Source organism: Mustelus asterias, chromosome 24, assembly GCF_964213995.1.
Source record: "Mustelus asterias chromosome 24, sMusAst1.hap1.1, whole genome shotgun sequence".
In the NCBI taxonomy this organism is placed as follows: Eukaryota; Metazoa; Chordata; class Chondrichthyes; order Carcharhiniformes; family Triakidae; genus Mustelus; species Mustelus asterias.
Genome location: NC_135824.1, coordinates 7,695,527 through 7,709,976, shown reverse-complemented (window position 1 = coordinate 7,709,976; position 14,450 = coordinate 7,695,527). Strand labels below are relative to the sequence as shown.

Sequence of the window (14,450 nt, the reverse complement as noted above, 5' to 3'; positions counted from 1 at the left end):
GTTTCTATTGATGTATTTGCTACATTCTGCATTAACTTGGCCATCGTTAACTTTGAATACTTATAATCTGACAGGATGCCAGCAACTCGAAATTCACCCTCCTCATGTGTGATGTGAGGAATCTTCAAACTAACGAAGAATACATCATTCAGATCTCTGGAAGAATCTGGACTGATTCACTGATGACAGTAAGTGTATAAGCTATCCCTAAATGAAGTGAACTCAAAAGTGTCTGAACAGCACAGGTTCAGACGAGACTCGAATATTGCACCTTAACCAATCGAGGTCCCTCGATCATCACCTTCACCCTCTTGGGCCCGGAGATGTCAGTTAATTTCTGCAATGAAATTTAAATACCGATTTTAATATTTAAATCAGCTCTGTCCCGATTTCATCCCAAACGCAGTGCTGCAGACAGCATAGCATTCCCTCAGTGAGGTTAGCGGGCATTTGGGTCCCTGTGGCAGGAGAGGGAACTAGCGCTGTGTGGATCTGAACCTTCAGCCTACTTTCCAAATATTCAAACACCATTGGGGTTTGACACAGAATCTTCAGACTGTCTCGTTTGGGGACAGGTTACTGAGGGGTTAACAGCATCTGGGTTTAATTTACAATTCCAAATGCCTTCAGTGTTGCTTCATCCCCAACCAGACAAGGCGAGAGGCAGCTTCTTTGAAAGCTATGCGACATTATTGCTGTTTACGCAAAACAGAACAAAAGCCGCAATCCTGAAATCATCATTAAAACTGATAGGAAAATCGCTGGGGTTCCACTGACATCTGCAACATGAAGCTGAAATCAGTGGAATTTATCAAATGAATTCAAGATGAGCTTTTCCTTCCTTACTCATAAAACAATAGCTTTACACGGGATAAATGTTAAATATTATGTTTAGGAGGCTGTGTGGAACTGCTGGCTTGCAAGCTAGTGCACGGGGTGAGTTATTTAAAGGGTAAACCCTATTAAAAGACACCCACACACATGACCAAATCTTTCTCGTGACCTGCTGCCGTCCTCTTCCCGGGACATTCCTGGCGGGTTGGTCACCCGCACTCTGTCGGCATGGGGTCAACCCCAGGCCATTCCCCTCCCTCCTGTTGCTGAGAAGTGGCCGAATGTTGGGTCGGCTCCACAGGTCCCAGAGTCTAGGCCGAGACCTGGGCCTTGCTTCTCGTTTTCCCCATGTCGACGCACAGTGAAGGTTGGTTCACTCACACTTGTCGACTCATTGCCTCCTTCTTTGCCCCTTGGGCAGTGCCGGGGCCTCTTTTTAAGGGGCGTCTTGACAAATACATGAATAGGTAGGGAATAGAGGGATATGGTCCTCGGAAGGGTAGGGGGTTTTAGTTCAGTCGGGCAGCATGGTCGGCTTGGAGGACCGAAGGGCCTGTTCCTGTGCTGTAATTTTCTTTGTTCTTTGTCCCTTCCACTCTCAAAAGAAGATTAATAAATAGAAGGAACATCTGACTGCAAGAAAACAAATATCCCACTTTCAGACGATTCAGATTTTAATTCTTGCTGTTAAATGAGTTTGATATCTTTGCGATATTTAATATTGTGTTGATGTCACAGGAACAGTATGGATATTGTATGGAAAATGTGCATCTGATGGAGAAGAGGCGGGTTCAGGGAGAGGGGGAGGATTTGGGAGCGGGTGAGTTGGAGAGGGGAGGAGTTAGAGGGAGGGGAGGGGGTGAGTTAGGGAAGGGAAAGGGTGAGGGGAGGAGAGAGGAATTGGATGAAGGGGAAAGGCTGAGGATTGAGATGGAGGGGAGAGAGTGAGTTGGGGAGGGGAGGAGTTGGAGGGAGGGGAGAGGGTGGGGATTTGGGGAGGAGAGAGGGTGAGGGGTTAGGGGAAGGGGAGAGGGTGAGTTAGGGAGGAGAGGGGGTAAGGAACTTGAGGGTGAGAAGTTGGGGGAGGGGAGGAGGTGAAGGTTTTGAGGGAGAAAGTGGGGAGCTGGGGAAGGGGAGATGGTGAAGGGCTTAAGGGTGAGGAGTTGGGGGGGGACGGGGGGAGTTGGGGGAGGGGGTGAGGAGCTTGAGGGTGAAGGTGAGTAGCTGGGGAGGGGAGAAGCTGAGGGGTTTGAGTTTGAGGATAAGGAGTTGGGGGAGGGCAGGCGAGTTTGAGGGTGAGGAGTTGGGGGAGGGGAGGGGGTGGGGGATTTGAGTTTGAGGGTGAGGAGCTGGGGAGGGGAGGGGGTGGGGGATTTGAGTTTGAGGGTGGGGAGCTGGGGTAGGGGAGGGGGTGAGGGGTTTGAGGAGGGCAATGGAGCAGAATGAAAATGGGCCTCATTTTCTTTGTATTTGATGCTTTCTGACTGTTGCTTTGTTTACCTACAGCTCAAGTTTCGGTCTCTGCAACTCATAACTGCGGCAACACTTGACATCCGGGAGCCCAGGGCCATGTTTCCAAAGAAGGAGGCAAGGAGTCGACAGGTGAGTGAACCAGCCTTCACTGTGCGTCGACACGGGGTAAACGAGAAGCAAGGCCCAGGTCTCGGCCTAGACTCTGGGACCTGTGGAGCCGACCCAACATTCGGCCACTTCTCAGCAACAAGACGAAGGGGAATGGCCTGAGGTTGACCCCATGCCTACAGAGTGGGGGTAACCAACCCACCAGGAATGTCCCGGTGTCTCCACTAATTGAAACATAATCATCAGGAGCAAAACCGTTGGGCAATTTGAAAGAATTGGTGTTTTTTTTTGGTTTATTAGTTATAAAAAGTAATAACATATGACTGACAGGCAAGGACTTTCTGTTGGGTTCCGGCTGCTTTCCAATTGGCCTGGGAAGGTGACGATGGACGTGTTGGATGACCAAAGATGGGGGTGGGACAACTGGAGGGAGGCAGTCACAAAACCTCCGGATGTAGGTTGAACAACGTGGATAAATACTTGAAAGGGAAGAATTTGCAGGGCTATGGAAAGAGCGGGGGTGGGAGAGGAGGGGGGGGGGAACTAATTGGATACCTCTACCAAAGGGACATCACAAATAGGAGGAGCCAAATGGCCTCCTGTTCTTTCCCATGCTGTACCACAGAAGCCTGGGTGTAGAGGAGGAATGATGACTGTCCAGCTGATGACAAGATCAAAAGAATGGAAATCTTTCATCCCTAAATATAAATGCAATTGTGACCAGCGAGGAAATGGATAGGGCGACCATTTTGTTAGCTTCCACACGTTTTGACCATTGCTGTACAGAGCCACACCAAGCAACAGCTTCCGCTATCAGCCGCCGGAGTGTGGTGACTAGAGTAGTTTCACAGTAACTTCATTGCAGTGTTAATGTAAGCCTACTTGTGACACTAATAAATAAACTTTAAACTTAACTTAAACAGTGTGGACACGGGTAACCGCAGAGCGAAGAACGATATTCACTTCCTCCATGGGGCATCTGCTCTGCCCTTGTTAGTTAACTGCCGAGTCCCATACTTTCCAACCTCGCTGTGAACTGGGCAGTCAGAGTGCCATGGCGCAGGAACGGAAGATGAGTTGAAGCCAAAGTGAGCAGCAATGGGGCATTGGGAGGCTCCATGAGGAGTGGGCATGGGATACGCCGGGGGCACGGAGAGGGGGAAGGGACATTGAACCAACAGATGGGTTTGACCCTAGCTTGTATCCTGGGGCAGCTGGCAAATCGCGATGCCCATTTCCAAGATATTACTTCTGGGAGCACGATTACGCCATCATCAAGTGCGTCACAGACACTTCCAATCTACCAACCACCCCCATACCCCCTGCCCTCCCTAGCCCCCCGCCCACCTTCACGATGCATCTGCCAGATTATGATCAGATGAGAACCACATCTGTTGACCTGCACCTTCTCTCTGAGTCACATCTTCAACACATCATATCCTTTTGAAAAGAAAATCTTTCTGTAATAACAAAACGTATTGTTTTTTAATATCCTGCCTTTGGGTTACACGATTACCCTTTCCTCAGCTTGCGTTTAGACAACCCCAAGTAAAGAAATTAAGTTTTAATAATCGATAGAACGCCTAAAGTAATTTTAGTGCCAGCCCCCATTTACAGTATGACTGGGACCTCTGCTTGCCCCATCTCCAATTTATTGACATGTTTTCAGGTGGTGCAGTGCTGACCTCTAGTGGATAGCTCTGCATTACTTCAAATCTCGAAATTGACCAAAACGCAGGAAATTAAAGAACATTTATTTATTAGTGTCACAAGTAGGCTTACATTGACACCGCAATGAAGTTACTGTGAAAATCCCCTAGTCGCCACACTCCAGCCCCTGTTCGGGTACACTGAGGGAGAATTTAGCATGGCCAATGCACCTAACCGGCACGCCTTTCAGACTGTGGGAGGAAACCAGAGCACCCGGAGGAAACCCACGCAGACACAGAGGAAACGTGCAGACCCCGCACAGACATTTGATTTGATTTATGATTGTCACATGTATCAACATCCGGTGAAAAGTATTGTTTCTTGTATGAGTGACCCAAGCCAGGAATTGAACCTGGGTCCCTGGTGCTGTGAGGCAGCAGTGCTAACCACTGTGCCACCGTGCCCACGCCCCTGCATTTCTACAGCACTTTGCATGATCTCTGTATGTCTCACAGCACTTTGCAATCAGTGAAGTACTTTTTTTATCTGAAGTGCAGTCACTGTTGTAGTGTGGGAGATTCTCCTGTGTGAGAGACTCGAGCTAGGCGGCATAGTTTGAAAATCCAGAGTCTCCCGTTAAAGACAAGGCATGAGAATTCTTTTTGAGGATCATGAGGCTTTGGCATCTCTTCCCTGGAGTGTGGTGGAAACAGGGTCATTGAACATTTTTAAGCAGAGGTCGGCATATTCTTGACTAACAAGGAGTTGAAAGTTATCATGGGGTGGACAGGAAGGGGGAGTTGAGGCCACAATCAAATCAGCCATGATCTTATTGAATAGCAGAGCAGGCTCGAGGGGCCGAATGGATGACTCCTGCTCTCAATTTGTATGTTCAAACATCGGAAAGAAAGCAGCCAATTTCCCACAAAATACGATGTGGTCACTAATGTCCTTTAGGGAAGGAAATCTGCCATCCTCACCTGGTCTGGACTACGTGTGACTCCAGAGCCACAGCAATCTTTTTTGATTTGATTGATTTATTATTGTCACATGTATTAACATACAGTGAAAAGTATTGTTTCTTGCGTGCTATACGGACAAAGCATACCATTCATAGAGAAGGAAAGGAGAGAGTGCAGAATGTAGTGTTACAGTCACAGCTAGGGTGCAGAGAAAGATCAACTTAATGCGAGATAGGTCCATTCAAAAGTCTGACGGCAGCAGGGAAGAAGCTGGGTGACTCTCAACTGCCTCATGAGCAATTGAGGATGGGCATCAAGTGCTGGCTCAGCCAGGGATTCTCCACCCCGTGAAAGAATTTTACAAAAGCTTATCTGATCAGCCAATTCAGATCTGAACAATTCAGGATATCAATCACGTTCATTACACGTTTGCTCCATATCTCCTGATATTGTTACTCCATGGGGAAGTGGTGGCATAGTGGTATTGTCACTGGATTAGTAATCCAGAGACCCAGGGTAATGCTCTGGGGACCCGCGTTCGAATCCCACCATGGCAGATGGTAATTCAATAAAAGATTCAATGATGACCATGTCGATTGTCGGGAAAGACCCATCCGGTTCACTAACGTCCTTCAGGGAGGGAAATCTGCAGTCCTTACCTGGTCTGGCCTACATGTGACTCCAGATCCACAGTAATGTGGTTGACTCTTAAATGTCCTCTGAAAAGGTCTAACAAGCCATTCAGTTCAAGCGCAACTAAGAATGGGCAACAAACGTTGGCCCAGCCAGCGATGCCCACATCCTGTGAATGAATTTAAAAACTTAACAAGGTGGGTTGACCTCAGTATTGGACATTCCAGTTAACTCCTCCAGCATCTACAGCCTTGAGGAGACAGGAATTCATTTCTACCAAACTTCATGCAGAGGAATTGTTGGCTGACTTCATGCCCGAGTGACCCAGCTGTCATTTGAAGATCATTCTCCCACACCAGGGAAAGAGATTCTCAGCATCTGAAACGGTGCCAAGTTTCAAACTCCAGCCTTGTCATGGTTGAAGGATCAGACTTCCCTGGTCAAGTGGCAGGAGCTTTAGTTCAGTTCAAGGAAGAGAGGGAGGGATGAGCTGGGAGATGAGCAAGGGAAATTCCTCCGGACAAGCCGGGGTGAGACCGTGTGGAGTTATGCAAAAACAAGGGCAATAGTAATGATGTGGAGATGCCGGAGTTGGACTGGGGTGGACACAGTAAGAAGTTTCACAACACCAGGTTAAAGTCCAACTGCTTTATCTGGAATCACGAGCTTTCAGAGCGCTGCCCCTTCATCAGGTGAGTGGTGAAGGAGCAGTGCTCCGAAAGCTCGTGATTCCAAATAAACATGTTGGACTTTAACCTGGCGTTGTGAGACTTCTTACTAAGAATAGTAATGTCAATGCAGTACGGGAACTGGGAACCCCTGGAGATGGAAAGGACAAGGGTTAATGGAAACCATCATCATATACATGTACTTTTTCTTACAGATTACACTTCAAATAAACAGGCAGTACGAGTCAGAGGTCTCCATCTGGATTATTATTGGAAGTTTGTTAGGAGGCCTCCTTCTGCTGGCTCTGCTAACTCTCGCTCTATGGAAGGTAAGGTGCAGTTCTTCATATAAAAACCTATGAGCATTGCAGACACGTTTATCCAGCCACAATCCAGTGGGGAGACTCGGGAAGAAAGGAATTATGCCAATAAGTGTCCCCATTCGGTATATCTCTTCACTGCATGTGTACCTGAAATTTTTATTTGCAGTCGTCTGCCTCCCACCAAAGTTGAGTGTGTTCTATCGAGACCACAATATCCACATTCTAATAATTTGCCAGAAAATTTTAAGGGCGGCACGGTGGCACAGTGGTTAGCACTGTTGCCTCACAGCACCAGGGACCCGGGTTCGATTCCAGCCTCGGGTGACTGTCTGTGTGGAGACTGCACATTCTCCCCGTGTCTGCGTGGGTTTCCTCCGGGTGCGGGTTAGGTGGATTGGCCGTGATAAATTGTCCCTCAGTGTCGAGGGGATTAGCAGGGTAAATATGGGGGTTACGGGGATAGGGCCTGGGTGGGATTGTCGCTGCAGATCTGATGGTCCAAATGGCCTCCTTCTGCACTGTAGGGATTCTATAATATATGGTGTGTAATAATGCACCATCTTAGGTCACCTACTCCTACAGCTCGAGATAACACTAAAACTGTATGCATTGATACATGTTGTCTAAACAATAAGGTGATATATGTCCTCCAGTCTAACTGACTTGCTGATAGCCAGCAAGTTTCTCCTATTGATAGATTGATTGGCCATTCTAAATTGCCCCTTAGTTTCCCGGGATGCATAGGTTAGAGGGGTTAGTAGGGTAAATACGTAGGGATATGTGGATAGGGCCTGGGTGGGATTGTGGTTGGTGCAGACTCGATAGGCCGAATGGCCTCTTTCTGCATGTAGGATTCTATCTCTCTATTAAATGGAAATGGTTCCCTCGCCGCCCTGTTCCCATTTTTGCTCTTTATAATGTGGAGCAGGTTTAATAACATCCTTAATGCATTCAGGATCTGATGCTGCATAGAATCCCCACAGTGCAGAAGGAAGCCAAATGGACCATCGAGTCTCTGATAGAGTATCTTACCCAGGCCCTCTGGGGTCCCCACCCTATCCTTGCAACCCCACACATTTACCATGGCTAATTCACCTAACTTGCACATCTTTGGATACTAAGAGGCAATTTAGCATGGCCAATCCACCATGGCATATCTTTAGAGTGTGGGAGGAAACCGGAACACCCGGAGGAAACCTACGCGGACGGGGGGAGAATGTGCAACCTACACACAGTCACCCAAGGCTGGAATTGAACCCGGGTCCCTGGTGCTGTGAGGCAGCAGTGCTAACCACTGTGCCGCAGTACATTAGAGCAAGGTAGTTCAGAGAAGCATTTCCTCACACAAAGAATGGCGGAAAACTGGAAGTCTCTCCCCAAAAGGCTGTTGAGGCCGGAGGTCGGTTGAAAATGTAAAACTGAGATTGATAGAGTTTTGTTAGCTGAGGGTTACAGAACTGAGGGAGGGTTGGTGAAATAAAGACACAGATCAGCAGATGAGCTAATTCCATAGGGTTCAAAGGACTGAATGGTCAACTCTATTCCTGTGTTGGGATATTGAAGTCTTTGGGCAAAGGATCGTTAAACTAAAGACGGCCCAGTTTAGAATGGAGGTGAACAGGAGCGGGGTGGAATAGGCTGACATTTGAACATCAATCCTGTGATCTGAACGAGTCCCCCTCAGAGTGTCACTTCTTTGTCCCACAGCTTGGCTTTTTCCAAAGTGCTTACCGGAAAAGGAAGGCATCCCTGGCAGCCAGGAATGGCTCGATCAGACAGGCATCAACAAAGGCGTAGAGCATTCAGATCCTGGGAGCTGCTGCTGTCAAAGGAAATGTTAAAGGAGGGAAGGTGCTAATTCACACAGCAATACCGGACTTGACCAAGTGGGCAGTAATTGGCAATGAACATGTGCCAACATCAGCAAGCCACCTGATCCACCTTCCTCTCTGGTCTACTGTTTTTGATGTTGACACCACACATTTCGATTAATTTTCTAAGGTGCAGCGATTGGCTTTAATCCCCCGAGAACCACCCCCATTGGGAAAAAAAAATTGTTTTAACAGGGGCACGAGGTAGATGAGATTTCTCTGTTTGGAAACTCGAACTTTGATTGGCAGCGTGGCAGTGCTAGACAACAAAAAGAAAATCATGCACAGTCACCGTGTAGGTACACAGCCGCAGGTAAGCCAATGCCCACTTTTTTACAGCAATCAGGAATTGCCTACCCCTTTAAGCAGCAAATAGGGCCCAAAGCAGGCAAGTGATTTACTTTGTAAAAAACCAGAAACTTTGCAAAACCTTGCTGTTTTATATAGGAAATACTGGCTGCCTGCATCTTTGTTTACAGACCCCAAGAGGCATGTTTTTAAGAAAATAAGCAGCAATTTTGATAGGATTTATGGATTGTAAATGTTTTTTTTAAATCAAATTGTCTTCCTGGAATTTCTCGCCGTCTTCTCTCAGATGTGAGGAAGCTGTGGCCTAAGCCTTAGCACATCACATCAGTTCAATACTGAGGGAAAAGCCCAATCTGGATATCTGTCCCCACAACCCCACTGTCCCTCTGCCTCACACCACTTAACCATCTGCTAAAGCTAACCCCAGCTTCAGAAAGGATTAGCCAAATAAATACTGTGGCCTCAAGAACAGGTTCGAGGCTGGGAATTCTGCAGTGAGTAAGTCACCTCCTGACTCCCCAAAAGCAGAAGTCAGAAGTGTGATGGAATACTCTCCACTTGCCTGGATGGGTGCAGCTCCAACAACACTCAAGAAGCTCGACACCATCCAGGACAAAGCAGCCCCGCTTGATTAGCAGTCAATCAATCACCTTAAACATTCATTCCCTCCACTACCAATGCATAGTAGCAGCATTGTGTACCATCTACAAAGTGCATTGCAGCAATTCACCAAGGCTCCTTAGACAGCATCTTCAAAACCCACAACTTCTTCCATTTAGAAGGACAAGGGCAGCAGATACATGGGAACACCACCACCTGGAAGTTCCCCTCCAAGTCACTCACTATCCTGACTTGGAAACCATAATCGTCATTCTTCACTGTTGCTGGGTCAAAATCCTGGGACTTCCTCCCTAACAGGGACTGCGGCGTTTCAAGAAGGCAGCTCACCGCCGCCTTCTCAAGAGCAAATAGGGATGAGCAATATATGCTGGCCTAGCCAGCGAAGCTCACATCCTGTGAATGACCTGGGCCATCCAGCCCATAAGCTGGTCGATCTCACCCTGCAAGCACTCACTGTTAAGACTCGCAGGGAAAGAATGGCCACTTGGGAGACACTCAGAGAGCTGCAGCTTAGCGAGAGGTACCTCCTTCGGGAGAGAAGGGATAGAATCAACAAAGAGAAGCCACCCTCAATCCTGTGGCTTTGTTAGAAATTGTCCTGGGGTAGAGCTGTCAATTGGGTATTTCTAAGTATTTACAGCACTGAATCAGGCCGTTCACCTAAGAAGTCCAGGCTGGTCTTTATGCTCCATCAAGCCCCCTCCCAGCTCACTTCATCTAATCCATTCCAAACCTCTTCTATCCCTTTCTTTCTGTGTTTATCTGGTTTTCCCCTTAAATGTAGCTGTGCTATTCACCTTAATCCCTCCATGTGGGAGGACATTCCATATTCTCACCACTCCCTAGTGTAGAATTCCCGACTGGATTTATTACTGATGATCTTATAGAGGTCTATAAAATAATGAGGGGCACAGATCAGCTAGATAGTCAACATCTTTTCCCAAAGGTAGGGGAGTCTAAAACTAGAGGGCATAGGTTTAAGGTGAGAGGGGAGAGATACAAAAGGGCCCAGAGGGGCAATTTCTTCACACAGAGGGTGGTGAGTGTCTGGAACAAGCTGCCAGAGGTAGTAATAGAGGCGGGTACAATTTTGTCTTTTAAAAAGCATTTAGACAGTTACATGGGTAAGATGGGTATAGAGGGATATGGACTAAATGCAGGCAATTGGGACTAGCTTAGTGGTAAAAATTGGGCAGCATGGACAAGTTGGGCCGAAGGGCCTGTTTCCATGCTGTAAACCCCTATGATTCTATTTATGGTCTTACCTGAAAGTGGGAACATCTTCATTATATCTACCCGATCAAACCCTTTCATCAAACCATTTCAGTCGGGGAAGATGTGATAATTTATCCCACAGATTGGCAAAGCTACATCTAAGTTTTTCCCACCCACCTCGAGAACAATGACGCTCAGAAGCTGGTAACTGCGACTGCACTGGGTACAAATCAGCGGGGGGGGGGGCGGCGGGGGGCGGGGGGGGAGTGCAAATATAGATTGTGGAACAGAAAATGGAGGAATTGCTGTTGTGGTTGGCTGGATTTACCTGGAGTCAAGGGGTGAGGGGCAAAGTTCAACCAGGGTTTTGGTAAAACTTCAGCTGCATCAATCTTTTCAACAGACTTATTGGAAAAAGGTTAAAAATAAATTCCTCAAAAGTTTTATGAGGTCAAGGCACCAACTGATATTTCACCAAGGTCCCCTGCCATGTGGGTTCTGCCAGGTTTGGGCACTACCATAAACCATAGTGTCCTTGGGCAAGGGAGAGAAACAGTCTCTGAGCATTCCCATACCTGATCACTATCCAGTGGCTCCTTGCTGAGAAGTGTATTTTGTACAAACATCAGGAATAGAATCAAGGTTAAATCCACCAGGCAACATTGTACATGCCTGGGCTCCTTCGTCTAGAAAGGACGTGGCTGCTGGGCGGGTGATCTCATAGAGTTCCAACATCACGTGCGTCGTGGTCCATTTTGGCAGGTCAAATGGGATGAAGGAGTACAATATAAAGGGAAAGACTCTTAGTACTGTAGAGGATCAGAAGGACCTTGGGGTCCGGGTCCATAGGACTCTAAAATCGGCCCGGCAGGTGGAGGAGGTGGTTAAGAAGGCGTATGGTGTGCTGGCCTTTATCAATCAAGGGATTGAGTTTAGGAGTCCGGGGTTAATGATGCAGCTATATAAGACCCTCGTCAGACCCCACTTGGAGTACTGTGCTCAGTTCTGGTCGCCTCACTGTAGGAAGGATGTGGAAAAGATTGAAAGGGTGCAGAGGAGATTTACAAGGATGTTGCCTGGATTGAGTGGCATGCCTTATGAGGATAGGCTGAGGGAGCTCGGTCTTTTCTCCTTGGAGAGACGAAGGATGAGAGGAGACCTAATAGAGGTGTATAAGATGTTGAGAGGCATAGATCGGGTGGACTCTCAGAGGCTTTTTCCCAGGGTGGAAATGTCTGCTACGAGAGGACACAGGCTTAGGGTGCTGGGGGGTAGGTACAGGGGAGATGTTAGGGGTAAGTTTTTCACACAGAGGGTGGTGGGCGAGTGGAATCGGCTGCCATCAGTGGTGGTGGAGGCGAACTCAATAGGGTCTTTTAAGAGACTCCTGGATGAGTACATGGAGCGTAATAGGATGGAGGGTTATAGGTAGGTCTAGAAGGTAGGGATGTGTTCGGCACAACTTGTGGGCCAAAGGGCCTGTTTGTGCTGTAGTTTTTCTATGTTCTATCACGAATCCCGGGAATCCTATTCCTGCAAATTCTAGGACAATCCTGGAGAGTGGGCAACTGCTATCAGAGCCCACCCCGACATCTAAATCATTGATGTACATTGTAAATAGCTATTTACAATGTACATCAGTGATCTAGATGAGGGAGCTAAATGCAATATTTCCAAGTTTACTGATGACACAAAACTTGGTGGGAATGTGAGTGGTGAGGAGGATGTTAAGAGGCTTGAAGGTGATTTAGACAAGTTGAGTGAGCATATACTTGGCAGATGCAAGAAAATGAAGGTAAATACAAAGTTATCCACTTTGGACAGAAAAACAGAATGGCAGAGTGTTATTTAAATAGTCATAAATTAGGAAATGTGGATGTACAGAGGGACCTGGGTGTCCTTGTACACCAGTCACTAACATGCAGGTAACAGTAAGCAGTTGGGAAGGCAAATGGTATTTTGGCTTTCATTGCAAGAGGATTTGAGTACAGATCAAGGATGTCTTGTTGCAGCTGTACAGGACCTTGGGGAAACCACATTGGTGTGCAGTTTTGGTCTCCTTATGGAAGGAAGGGCAGCATGGCGGCACAGTGGTTAGCACTGCTGCTTCACAACGCCAGAGACCTGGGTTCGATTCGCGGCTTGGGTCACTGTCTGTGTGGAGTTTGTACGTTCTCCCCGTGTCTGCGTGGGTTTCCTCCGGGTACTCCGATTTCCTCCCACATTCTGAAAGACGTGCTGGTTAGGTATATTGACCCGAACAGGCGCCAGACTGTGGCGACTTGAGGAATTTCACAGTAACTTCATTGCAGTGTTAATGTAAGCCTTACTTGTGACTAATAAATAAACTTTACTTTACATACTTGTCACTAAGGGAGTGCAGCGAAGGATCACCATACTGATTCCTGGGATGGTAGGATGGTTGTATGAGGAGAGATTGGGTCATCTAGACCTGTATTCACTGGAGTTTAGAAGAGCGTGAAAGGATCTCACTGAAACATATAACATTCTGACAGGGCGGGGCGGACTGGGTGCAGGAATGATGTTTCCTCTGGCTGGGGGGATCTAGAACGAGGGGTCGCAGTCGCAGGATACGGGGTAGGAAACTTAGGACTGAGATGAGGAGAACCCTCTTCACCCAGAGAGTGGTGAACCTGTGGAATTCTCTACCACAGAAGGCTGTGGAGGCCAAGTCACTGAACATATTTAGAAGGAAATAGATAAATTTCTCGACTCTAAAGGCATTAAGGGGTGTGGGGAGAGCACTGGAATATGGTGTTGAGATAGAGGATCAGCCATGGTCATACTGAATGGCAGGGCAGGCTCAAAGGGCTGAATCGCCTCCTCCTGCTCCTAATTTCTATGTTTCTAGTCGGACCTCAGTATTTCACTGGAGCATCAGTCGACATTTGGTGTCCACGGCAAGAGATTGGGACTTGAATCTTGAACTTTCTGACAGAGTGTTTACCCACTCAACACTATGACGAGGGGTCCTCCCTGAACCACTAACCCAGGCATTATCGATTTGCGCTGTACTTTAAGCATGTTCTGTAATTATTTCCGACTTACAGCATTCACAATTAACTTTACAACTGTAAACTGAACACCGTGAATTCTAGTATATACATTACAACCAGCGAACCATTGTACAGGTCAGCGTTGCGACAGTGTATAAATCACAGCCAGACATCTAGAGCTTGTAAAAACTGCCCATGAAGGCGTGACTGACAGAGATTTTACACTTAAACGTAACTACTTAAGCGTGTGTAAAATTTCTATGCTGTGGACATTTACAGATTCTGTATTATATGTAAAACAACTCCTGTATGTGTAAATATTTGGAAAGAATTTGCTTTTGTAATTCAGTGTGTTGAAAATTTGTAATTATATGAAGAAAGACTATTTACTTTTATGTCCTAATGTTGGTCATGAGACATAAGGTGGGCTGGTGTTCTTCAAAGAAAAGTAGGTTTTACACTGTTACTCAGACTGCCTCAAGTTGCTTCATTAATATTCTTGGGGCAGCACGGCGGCACAGTGGTTAGCACTGCTGCCTCACAGCGCTTAGCACTGCTGCCTCACAGCGCTTAGCACTGCTGCCTCACAGCGCCAGGGACCCGGGTTCAATTCCTGCCTCGGGTCACTGTCTGTGTGGAGTTGGCACGTTCTCCCCGTGTCTGCGTGGGTTTCCTCCGGGTGCTCCGGTTTCCTCCCACAGTCCAAACATGTGCAGATTAGGTGGATTGGCCATGCTAAATTGCCCCTTAGTGTCAGGAGGACTAG

The 14,450-nt window shown here is 47.3% G+C and overlaps 1 protein-coding gene across 1 annotated transcript in view; it reads left to right on the top strand.

The window, feature by feature from the left end:
* LOC144511183 (integrin alpha-11-like) overlaps positions 1 to 10,895 on the top strand; it is a 177,837-nt gene extending 166,942 nt beyond the window's left edge. Inside the window, exons 27-30 of the mRNA XM_078241244.1 lie at positions 75 to 188; positions 2,341 to 2,436; positions 6,544 to 6,657; positions 8,359 to 10,895. Of these exons, the coding sequence (XP_078097370.1) occupies positions 75 to 188; positions 2,341 to 2,436; positions 6,544 to 6,657; positions 8,359 to 8,448 (414 nt within the window). The 3' untranslated portion in view covers positions 8,449 to 10,895. The remainder of the gene's footprint in view (positions 1 to 74; positions 189 to 2,340; positions 2,437 to 6,543; positions 6,658 to 8,358) is intronic.
* The last annotated feature ends 3,555 nt before the right edge of the window (positions 10,896 to 14,450 follow it).